Source organism: Clupea harengus, chromosome 6, assembly GCF_900700415.2.
Source record: "Clupea harengus chromosome 6, Ch_v2.0.2, whole genome shotgun sequence".
Lineage (NCBI taxonomy): Eukaryota > Metazoa > Chordata > Actinopteri > Clupeiformes > Clupeidae > Clupea > Clupea harengus.
Genome location: NC_045157.1, coordinates 12,824,148 through 12,835,021, shown reverse-complemented (window position 1 = coordinate 12,835,021; position 10,874 = coordinate 12,824,148). Strand labels below are relative to the sequence as shown.

The following is a 10,874-nucleotide window of genomic DNA, read 5'->3' as shown; positions in this document are numbered from 1 at the left end:
CGAGAAGGCCTCCAAAGCGGAAGATACTGAGTAGAGAATGTACATGACTCTCGCTGGTGAAGTAGAGACGTGTGCGCACATGTCTTCCTGGAGACAGGACTCCCCTTGAGTACCTGAGAAGAGACAGGAAATGGATACATATGGATAGTGACCTCTGACCTCTGGAGTACCATTTTTCTTAAAACTTAGGTTCGATGACTACACTTTAAACACACACACACACACACACACACACACACACACACACACACAAGAAAACACACACACACACACAAGAAAACACGCACGCACACACACACACTCACAGAGGGTGCAGCTTGTTGACAGACTCGTCCTCATGGGTCCTCTGCAGGTCCAGCTGAATCTTCTTGACCAGAGGGAGGCAGTAAGCGTAGGCAATATCCAGCTTCTCCACTTTATTAATGCCATACTCCTGCAAACATACACACACACACACACACACACACAGCCCATAGCAAAGGCAATGTTAGTGCTATGTATTACCTCATAGGTTTGCTTTGATAGGCTGAGTGCTGATGACTGGTTTGGTTATCTGAGAGAGAACAAGCTGGCAGTGGCCTTGTGGGCCCCCTCTGTGCTGGGGTATATCATCAGCTGCATAGATAATGATGAGGGCACGCCTCAAAACAGACACGGAGTGTGTGGTTAGTGTGTAATGTCTACTGACAGACATTGTGTAGCATGTCTCCTCAGTGTGTCTTCTCAGTTGGGTGTGTGTGTGCGCGCATATGTGTGTGTCTATCCATCTGTTCTATCCATCTGTCTCTTTCATTTCAAGGTGTGTGTGTGTGTGTGTGTGTGTGTGTGTGTGTGTGTGTGTGTCTGTCCATCTGTCTCTGTCTAGGTGTGTCTGTGTTAGTACTATTAACAGTAGGCGGGTAAAAGAGTTAGGGTGTGTGTGTGTGTGTGTGTGTGTGTGTGTGTGTGTGTGTGTGTGTGTCTCCATGTCTAGGTGTGTGTGTGTTACCTGTGGTATGACAATGTCAGCCAGCGCACGCGAGAGCGTGAACAGCTCCAGGGTGTTCTCCAGGCCCAGGGAGGAGTTGTGCTGCCCGTCGTACTTGATGCAGTCGTAGATGTCGGGGATCTTGCTGATGTCATAGCGGCCGCTCTTCATGCGGAAGTCGCGCTCCAGCTTGGCCCAGCGCTGCAGCATCAGCTCCAGTGACTCGCTGTGGTACAGCTGCAGGTCTGCAGGCAGGGGGCGACAGAGAGCACATGAGTTGGCCCTTTCCTAAACCCTTGCACTCAACTTCCTTTACATTCATTTGAATTTTGTAATCAGTAGCCCAAAAGAAAAATGGGCTGTGGAACATTTTGCATCAAATGAGATGTTAATTGTCTACTCTCGTTCCAATTTAATTTGTGTGGCTAGGTGTGACTGTCAACTCACACGCAGGATGTGTCAGGTTCCTGCCTGCAAATGATTGCTGGATCACACCTAATCTGTCTAACCATGACATATTAGCGCCCATTCTCTTGCACGTTTATAACAGACGGACACCTTAAACGCTCCGAGCCGTGGGTCTGCTGAAGCAGGAGCAGGAGCAGGCAGACTGCAAACTGTAACCCTGCTGAAATACACTCACTCTGCTGGACACAATCACTTTAGCCACTGGGCGCAGAGAATGCACACACCATGCCATTGTTGCCACAATCAGATTAGCCTCCGCGGGAATGAAGAGCCTGTGAGGAGGGCAGCCGACCACACAATCGAAAAAATCGATTCACTTTGCTTTGCTTTTAATCCGCAAAGGAGGCAGAAGAGAGACTCCGCACCTCCACTCCCAAGGCCACTCAATCGGCCCTGATGGGAGTCCTGTGGTTTGCGGCGCTGTGTGGCTGTACAGAGAATGTGTGCCAAATAGCAAGCATGCGAGCAGAGCATCGACTGTATTTTCGCACGGTCACTGGACCAGTGTATCAATGCAGTGGTTGTTTGCCTCCAAGCCTGAGGCGCTGTACTGGAAGTTAATGAATTCTTCTTTCAACAGCTTCTATTTCTCTGGGAAAGGTCAACTCAGCACACGTGTATTCAAGGTCGCCTGAGCATGGCGCGTTCAAAACCCTTCAAACCCAATTCAAGCGGTTGTAAATGGTAAATGGACTGCATTTATATAGCGCTTTTCCACTCATAGAGCACGCAAAGCGCTTAACAGATGAATGCCTCAGACATCTACCCATTCACACACGGATGGCGGAGGCTACTGTCTAAGGTGCCAACCTGTACATCAGGAGCGGTCGGGGGTTCAGTTTCTTGCTCAAGGACACTTTGACTCTTGGTGAGAACGACTCCTCTACCTCCTGAACCACTATCGCCCTTACAAAATGGACAGGCACATTTAAGAACAGACCTGCGGACTTGGGGTCCTCCATCTTTTTACGGATCTGTGAGGTGAGGCTCTGGATGAGGCCGTAGACTTTGTCGCACGTGGACACGGGGTTCCCCACCGCCTTCATGGAGTTCATCAGAGAGCAGCTAGCTGTGGGGGACAACTGCACACACACACACACACACACGCGCGCACACACACACACACACACACACACAAACATATTGTTACATGAACATATACACACACATATTCATACATAGACGCCCAAGCACAATCACAATTTCATGCATGCATACACATGCAAATGTAGGCGCACAAAATTGCACTTAACAAACAATAAATTAGATCAAACTAAGTTATTTAAAAGTCCTGTTATAGTGACAGAATGTACTGTGTGTCAAATAAGGAATAAAAAAAATGAGTTAGACAAATTAAAACATGGTTATCAGTGCCGTGCGGATGAGCTTAAAATAAATCTATCTCTGCCCCCATTATCGCTAATTAGCATCCAGCCTGATCAAAGAGGCGTGCCGACTGACAGTAATGACTGTGCTTACGTCTCCCCCTCACGATGAGACACTGACTAGCACTTTACCCTGACATTACACACCCAAACAGCTCCCTTACCTCAGAATCTCACAACTATTCTTTGGTTGAGTCTCTTCCAGCAACTTTGAAATGGTCTCTCCACTCACAGAAAGACCCACAACAGAAATCTCTCACAAAGACCTAAAGTTCAATACAGTCACATAGACCCACAAATCAACTCGGTCACACTCACTTACACAGGCATTCACCCTGCTTCTCAAGAACAGATTTCTTTTTGTCTCCTTCCCATGTAGCCTAAAGCATATGAGTGGCATGGGGCATACTGACAGCCCCACACACACTGACAGCCAATTCTGTTTCTAATCTGACCCACATTCATTTAGGTCCAATGTGGGCCACAGAACTGGAATGAGTTCAATGAATGCAAGCAACATTCTTCCATGTACAGAACTTCATCCTTTACTGGAGATGACTCTTATTACCATGACTACTAATAAGCTCACAAACACAACTCGCGTCTTGGAACGATTAATATCGACCCATAGCCACTATGGTTAATTTTCCTCCTATTCCGGGTTTGACATTGAACACACACTTGTTCTGAACAGCCATGTCCGTCACCGTGTTTGTTTGGTACGGTCTGAGCAGTGAGGGGGGCCTGTCCTACCTTATCATACTCCTCGTCGGTGAAGTCCTGATCCTTCTGCATGATCTCGTGCAGCCGTCCCTTGACGCGGTGCTGGCAGCTGCTGAGCGAGTCGATGTCGTTGTCCAGCAGGCCGTTCATGTTGGCGCTCTTCACCATCTGCACCAGGATGGGGGTCAGCTCGCCTTCCAGCGCCAGCAGTCCCTGAGGGGCAGCGGGCATGCACAAAAAGTCACACATGTTAACACACGCAAACACTCGTCACACACACATCCCACATGAACACACATGAACACACATCAGCATGCACAGACACGTCATATATCAACACATACGTCACACGTTGGCAAACAGATCACTCATCATCCACACACCAAAGCACGCGTGTCCGCTTCAGCACAAAACTCATCTGAGCCTCTGAGTGTGTGTGTAGCATTATGTGTGCTGTGTTGGCACCTTGGCAAAGGCCGCCGCGGTCATCTGCACCCGTCCCTCGTCAGACGCGTAGATCTTGAGGTCGTGCCGGTAGGTGCTGTGAAGCCTGAGCAGACCACAACCAGGAAACCCTGCGTAGTCTCCTACCACACAAACCACATCATTACCACGTCACTAATGGCCAATCACCACACTAATATAGCCATGAGTGGCTATGCAGAGTCACCTACCACACAGAGAACAGGGATGATACAACCATCACCGCAACACCACCAGAGGATTAACACTGCATTTCTACAGACTCGTCACAGCAGACAAACACCACACACATGTGTCAAACACATTACATCAGTGGGCCTAGAGACATTATGGGATGTATAACAGAAAGGGAGAAAACACATTATGGAGGGCTAGACAGTGAAGGAAAGGAACACAACTCCCCAAAGTAGTCTGTTAAAGGGCCGTGTGGTCATTACAGTATGCCAGGGGTTCCATGTTCTCCAAGGGGTTCTATGTTCTCCAAGTATGTGTTTTAGTGAGCTGGGTCAGTTAACTCAGAGTAAGGGGTAAACCTCCTAAAAGAAGAGCCCTTTTGTTTTGCTAGGAGAATGAATAATACAAAGAAAAAAAGGAAGCTGAATTGAAGTCTGAGATTAAATCTAAAAAGACATTTAATTTTATACTCCAAATCTAATGCATAGCCCCGGGAGAAACAAACACAAAGGCTTTTATTTTTGGCTTTTCTACAGTACAAAACCATGACCCATAATGGCACCCTCAGACCATTAAACTCTGCCAAAGCAAAGCGACTGCATTGTTTGAGAATGTCATTGTAAATCCTCTCTGTGCTAAAACAAACCACAGCCAGTTTGGAACTTTGGATCAGTCTATATCTATAGAAGTCAACTATAAAGGGATACGGATGGAACACATAACTTGGAAACATCCAATTCACTTAAACTACAATAGCATCTCCTTAAAGTTTCTTAAATTGCATGTTCTCATCCCTTTCATTGCTGCTTTGGGCTGTGATGATGTGTCGGCATCCCCAGACTCCCCTGTGATCAGCTAAACACCCACTATCTGTACCGTCACGACAACACAATCTACGCTGTGCATCTTGCCCTGTGATCTCCCGTGCGGTGTCAGAGTGTCACTTCCTTCCTCTGACCGAATCTCACTCTTCAATCTCTCTCTCCAGAGAAGCAAATGCAGCACACATCTGCCCTAACTGCTGACTATGCACCCCCTGCCTCCCCCGACTGCGCTGCAGCAGGAAGCAGACAGCCAGAGAGCGGTTGCAGGGCATAAATCCACATACATCCTCTTTTCCCCCCCAACAGTGCTAACTGGTCAGTGTTAAGGGTTCGATAGTTAGATGTTCTATGGTTAGACTGGTGGGTTAAGGGCAGCAGTGTTGGCGTAGCGTGGACCCAAAGCCCTCTTACCAACGCCCTCCTACCACCGCCGGCGTGGACCCAAAGCCCTCTTACCACCGCCGGCGGGAGACTCACAGCCCAGCCCAGACCAGACCGGCGCACCACTGCCACAGTCTAACGCCACAGATCACAGAGCAGCAGAGACCAGGCACGGGGAACAAGAGAATTAAAGGACGCGAAAAATGCGTTCAAAAACAGTTAAGTGTGAGGTAAACAGCTAAAAAAAAATGCCGTCAAAAGATACTGTAAATGTGACGTTTACGAAAAACAAAAGATAAATAATGAAATAAAAATCTTTTACAGAGGAGAAATGCAAAGTCAAAAATAAAATCTTTCATGCATGTCTTTTCTTGAGCTTATGCATGAGACTCTCTCTTCATGCTAAAAAAACGGTTCCAAACTAAAGCATAATTTGAACACATTGTTCAGAGCAGCTTGGATGTCTCAGAAGCATCAGAGCAGCACTGTTAGAAAACCTGTAGCAGGGCTCAGCATCTCAGCATCAGTTTCTGCTGTTGTTTTTAGTGATTAAAAAACAGCATAAAGACAAACTGTAGGGGGGAAGCAGCAGGGACACACAACGTCACTCTGCCAAACTAGTTCAGTTCTTTCAGCTGAACAATAAGCTCCAACAAAGAAACAACCGCAACAAGTACAGGTTTCAGACAAGATTCACATCAAAATGGTGTGGTTATTTTGCTCAACAGCTCAGCTGGTCACTGACGGAAGATTAGTTCTGTCATAACAGACATCAGTTTACTTCTTCATTTATCATGCTTCAGCGGGTCATCAGGATCCTGCAGCACCACAGGTGGCCCATAATGCCGTGCTGCCGTGCGCTTGTGCGTTGCGTGACACAGAACTGTGCACATACTGTGGTTGCTAAGCCCTGGTAACCTATTCCAACAGACACAAAACAGTGTGTGAGGACTGCATTATTTTATTCGGAACTCAGTGTAAGGCGGTATGTGGTGACTGTCAGCGACCGTTTCACTGTACAGAAGGATCTCTAAGGACACTGCCCTTAGACTGGGTGCTGTTACATAAAATATGCAAGGACAACACCTAAGTGTCTGGTTGTATGGTGCCGTTTTTTAGGTGGATGAACCTTTTAAGCGTAACGGAAAGATACCTCCAGTATGTGCTGCGGACTGGTATACAGGGAGCTATATTTTGTTTTTCAAGTGCACACATCTTTTTACAACCTCTGTGTTGTGTACTAGTATAAAGTGTAATAAGGACATTCTATGTATTTTCAGGGACACACTATATATATAGTTATATATATATATATATATATATACAGACGAAGGGGAACAGACTCCCTCTCTGCTGAGTGTGGTGTTGCACTCTTACCCTGTCCTCCAGGGTACATGCAGCGGAAAGCTCTCCCCAGCTCCTCTGCCTGCACCCGGCCTGCAGGGGTCAGCTCGCCCCCCCACTTCAGCACCAGCAGCAGGGAGGGCTCCTCACTATGGACGTCTGCACACACACACAGAAGAATAGACACACACCCACATTAAAATCCAACCTGAATCCCTGAATGGATGTATCCATCTAATAGGTCTATGAGAAGATTTATGGCAATGATGTAAGGGTAAATACATTTTCATGCACAAGACGTCCACAGCTGGGCCCAAAAAGGACACGGCCACATTAATATTTAACATGACACTGGCCTTGTTCAAACTATGTTAAAATGTGCCTTGAAGATCGGGAGGAAGATAATAGCACATCAGGACATTTTTAACATTTTGTATGACACGACAAGAGTTCTTTGAAGAGTGCCATTTGGCTTCAGTATTCTTCACATATCACACCCAAGTGTGCAGCGTTTACCTAACCATTAAGAAGCATTGTTAAGTCATTACTGAAAACAGGCAAGTGAGCTTCATACCCTCTTCCTCACTGGAGGTCTTGGGCTGCCCATGTGGCAGATAGGTCAGCTGAACCTTCCGATTTATCCCAGAGAAATGGCCATACCTGCAAAACACACACATTCAGAGGGAGACACACACACACACACTCACACAACATTTAAACTGATCTAGACTACATCTGTGATCAATAATCATTTAAACTGATCTAGACTACATCTGTGATCAATAACCGTAAATCCATTTCTGCCTCTCACACGCTGAGTACAGATGAGGAAGTGTCTGGCACGTGTGTGTGTGTGTGTGTGTGTGTGTGTGTGTGTGTGTGTGTGAGTGTCTCTCCACACGGCGGCTCTGCTCTCTATCCTCCCTCCTCTCTGACCGCATGCCGACCATAAACCTGACAGTTTCAGACGCGGTGCCGCGGTGACCAGCCAAGGCAGCTGGCGCAGTGAGAGGGGCGAGGGGCGAGGCTCAATGCCTTTCCTCATCACTACTGTCTCCAAACATAAAAGGTCTGAAGACAGTACGGGAGTAAGGTGACACCGCGCCTCAGAGCCAAACTGCACGGGAAAGTCACGCAGATGAGCTTTACAGTCGATGAGGCGCTGTGTGTGTGGGGATTACTGTAAGCTCGTCCAAGGAAAGGTCGAAGGGCACAGATAGTTGTAAGGAGATCAGTGAATGTACTTTAAAACAGTAAAACTAAACCCATTAAATGTCCTCTGAGGAAGACGTAAATGTAGACAATAACAAAATCACATTTTAGAAAAGAAAAAACATCAGAGAAAGTGCAACATTGCTTATTTGAGAAAGCAGAACTTTGCTTTGTCTTCTGTTTCCATGCTTTTATTACTTTCTAGCGGTGCTAAGGGAAAATCCCCTGAGTGCACCTGGACTTCTCGTTCTCAACTCCTGTGTAGTCTGCACTTCTGAAACATCTTATGCTAACTCTTGTGTAGTCTGCACTTCTGAAACATCTTATGCTAACTCTTGTGTAGTCTGCACTTCTGAAACATCTTATGCTAACTCTTGTGTAGTCTGCACTTCTGAAACATCTTATGCTAACTCTTGTGTAGTCTGCACTTCTGAAACATCTTATGCTAACTCTTGTGTAGTCTGCACTTCTGAAACATCTTATGCTAACTCCTGTGTAGTCTGCACTTCTGAAACATCTTATGCTAAATCTTGTGTAGTCTGCACTTCTGAAACATCTTATGCTAACTCTTGTGTAGTCTGCACTTCTGAAACATCTTATGCTAACTTCTGTGTAGTCTGTACTTCTGAAACATCTTATGCTAACTTCTGTGTAGTCTGCACTTCTGAAACCTTTTATAGTAACTGCAGGAGGAAAGCAAAAGAAAGCAAATTATGCGGGGAATCGATGCTAAAGTCTTTTAAAGTGGCAGTTTCCAATATTGTGGTTTTATACTGCTTGTTTTAACGGCCACTCTCCTGGGTACCTAAATGTTTCTCTCTGTGCAGTAGTGTGTGTGAAAGGGCTCTTCTGTGAACAATACACCTCACACAATGAGGCTCCAGAAAGTCTCAGACAGGAAAAGTGTGTCTGTTTGAGAGTGTGTGTACTAGTGTGTGCCTGTGTGTGTGCATGTGAGTGAATCTGTGCCAAATACACTGCGTCCCACTTTCTCTTCCCCACCCCACCCTGCTGCCTCTGCCCAACGCTCACATCTCCAGCACGGTCTTGAGCTGCTCCAGTCTTGACTTCTTCTCCTCCACCTCGCAGTCTGTGTGCTGCCCCAGGTCCAGCAGCAGCAGCCGGGCGATGTCCAGCACTTCCTGTCAGACACAGACACACTCACACAGTCACTCACAATCGCAGACACACACTACGTCTTTTATGTTTTTTATTCTGATACACCTTTTTATTCTGATAATATTGACTTTCTCCCCACCTTAAGACACACTCCTTCAAACTCACCTATTCTGTCTGATTCTAACCCTTTTAAACATATATAAACATTTTTTAAATATATTTTTGCCTTGTCTGAATGTTAATTGTTTGCTACTGTGTGTTGCTGATTTCTATTGTGTGTTTTGTAAGGTGTCATTGAGTAACCTATAAATGCAATGCATTATTATTATTATCATCATTGTTTTTATTTTTATTATTATTATTATTTAAAAGCTAAGGGTTGGTTTTGTTACAAGTTTTACAATGGGAGGATGTCAGTTACCCAAACGCAGGAGCGTAACCTGTGCTTTATCAGTTGCTCTCAGCTCTTAAAGAGATGCTTCTGCTGCATGCTTTCATCTTCTCCTGTTACGCCACACCAGCAGATAACTCTATTCTGTCCTCCCCAATTGGCGGACAGGTATATTCAGGTAATCCAGAGTACTGAAGATTACCCTGTGTTCTTGACTGGATGAAAACGTCAGATTTATTTGAAATCAACAGCAATGTTGCATTCAGTCCAGAGAGACTTGTCAGAGAGCGATGGGACACAGTGCAGGGCCTGGCAGCAGCCAAGATGAGAGCCACTGCTGCAAAAGGTCAGGAGGAAGTCCTAAAACAAATGTCACAACCCTGACAGAAAACAGGGACAGAGATGACTACAGCCTTACGTCAGGGGATCTTTTTTTAGACTTTGGACAGGTCTGATGGCCAACATTACTGCGTCCCCATGGCATGGCTCATCCTCGAGCGAGCCAGAGACACAATTTAGAGTGATGTGCAAATGCCTAGCACTGTGCAATGCACTCTCTGTACTTCCAAAAGGACTGTCTGTGTAATACCCTGTGTAGTGTATACTATCGTACTGTATAGTGTGTACTACCATACAGTATAGTGTGTACTACCATACTTTGTAGTGTTTACTACCATACTGTTTAGTGTATAGTGTTTACTACCATACAGTATAGTGTGTACTACCATACTGTATAGTGTATAGTGTTTACTACCATACAGTATAGTGTGTACTACTTTTGATTCAATCCATTATGAGGAACTCATGCAAACGTGTATGTGGATGGTACTGCATCATGTTAACAATGCATTCTGACAGCAGTGGCTCATACCTGCAGCTGTTTGGGTTTCTTCAGCTTCAGTTTGCCTGTCTTGTAGCCCCCATACTTCTCAAACAACTCAAAGAACCTGAGAAATAAGAGAAATTACGAGAGAGAGAGAGAGAGAGAGAGAGAGAGAGAGAGAGAGAGAGAGAGAGAGAGAGAGAGAGAGAGAGAGTTTCAGTGACAGCTGTTTTATGGACAAACACAGGCAGACAGAGAGCAGGGTGTGTTTGCAGTTGTGGTCCACTCCAGCGGTTGTGGTTGTGGTTGTGGGTGTGGGTGTGGGTGTGGTTGTGGGTGTGGTTAACGCACATGGGGTTGCGGACCTCCATCTTCATTTTTTGTTTCGGGGTGCGATCCCCGTGTCGGATCACAGCAATGACACATCTCAGCTCCATCCTGTAACAGATACAAAGGGTTAGAAACTGTGTGTGTGTGTGTGTCTGTGTGTGTGTCTGTGTGTGTGTGTGTCTGTGTGTGTGTCTGTGTGTGTGTCTGTGTGTGTGTCTGTCTGTGTGTGTCTGTCTGTGTGTGTGTCCAT

At 46.0% G+C, this 10,874-nt stretch overlaps 1 protein-coding gene across 3 annotated transcripts in view; it reads right to left on the bottom strand.

Moving 5' to 3' along the window:
• The window catches only part of ppip5k1a (diphosphoinositol pentakisphosphate kinase 1a), a 47,281-nt gene that overhangs the window by 20,427 nt on the left and 15,980 nt on the right, over window positions 1-10,874 (bottom strand). For all 3 annotated transcript variants that reach the window (XM_031569038.2, XM_031569039.2, XM_031569041.2), the window contains exons 11-21: window positions 10,646-10,732; window positions 10,343-10,418; window positions 8,994-9,103; window positions 7,324-7,409; window positions 6,783-6,908; window positions 4,009-4,130; window positions 3,574-3,756; window positions 2,376-2,517; window positions 989-1,212; window positions 306-433; window positions 1-113 (exon numbers count right to left, since the gene is read on the bottom strand). The exon at window positions 1-113 is cut by the window's left edge and continues 2 nt beyond it. In XM_031569038.2, the coding sequence (XP_031424898.1) occupies window positions 1-113; window positions 306-433; window positions 989-1,212; window positions 2,376-2,517; window positions 3,574-3,756; window positions 4,009-4,130; window positions 6,783-6,908; window positions 7,324-7,409; window positions 8,994-9,103; window positions 10,343-10,418; window positions 10,646-10,732 (1,397 nt within the window). The remainder of the gene's footprint in view (window positions 114-305; window positions 434-988; window positions 1,213-2,375; window positions 2,518-3,573; window positions 3,757-4,008; window positions 4,131-6,782; window positions 6,909-7,323; window positions 7,410-8,993; window positions 9,104-10,342; window positions 10,419-10,645; window positions 10,733-10,874) is intronic.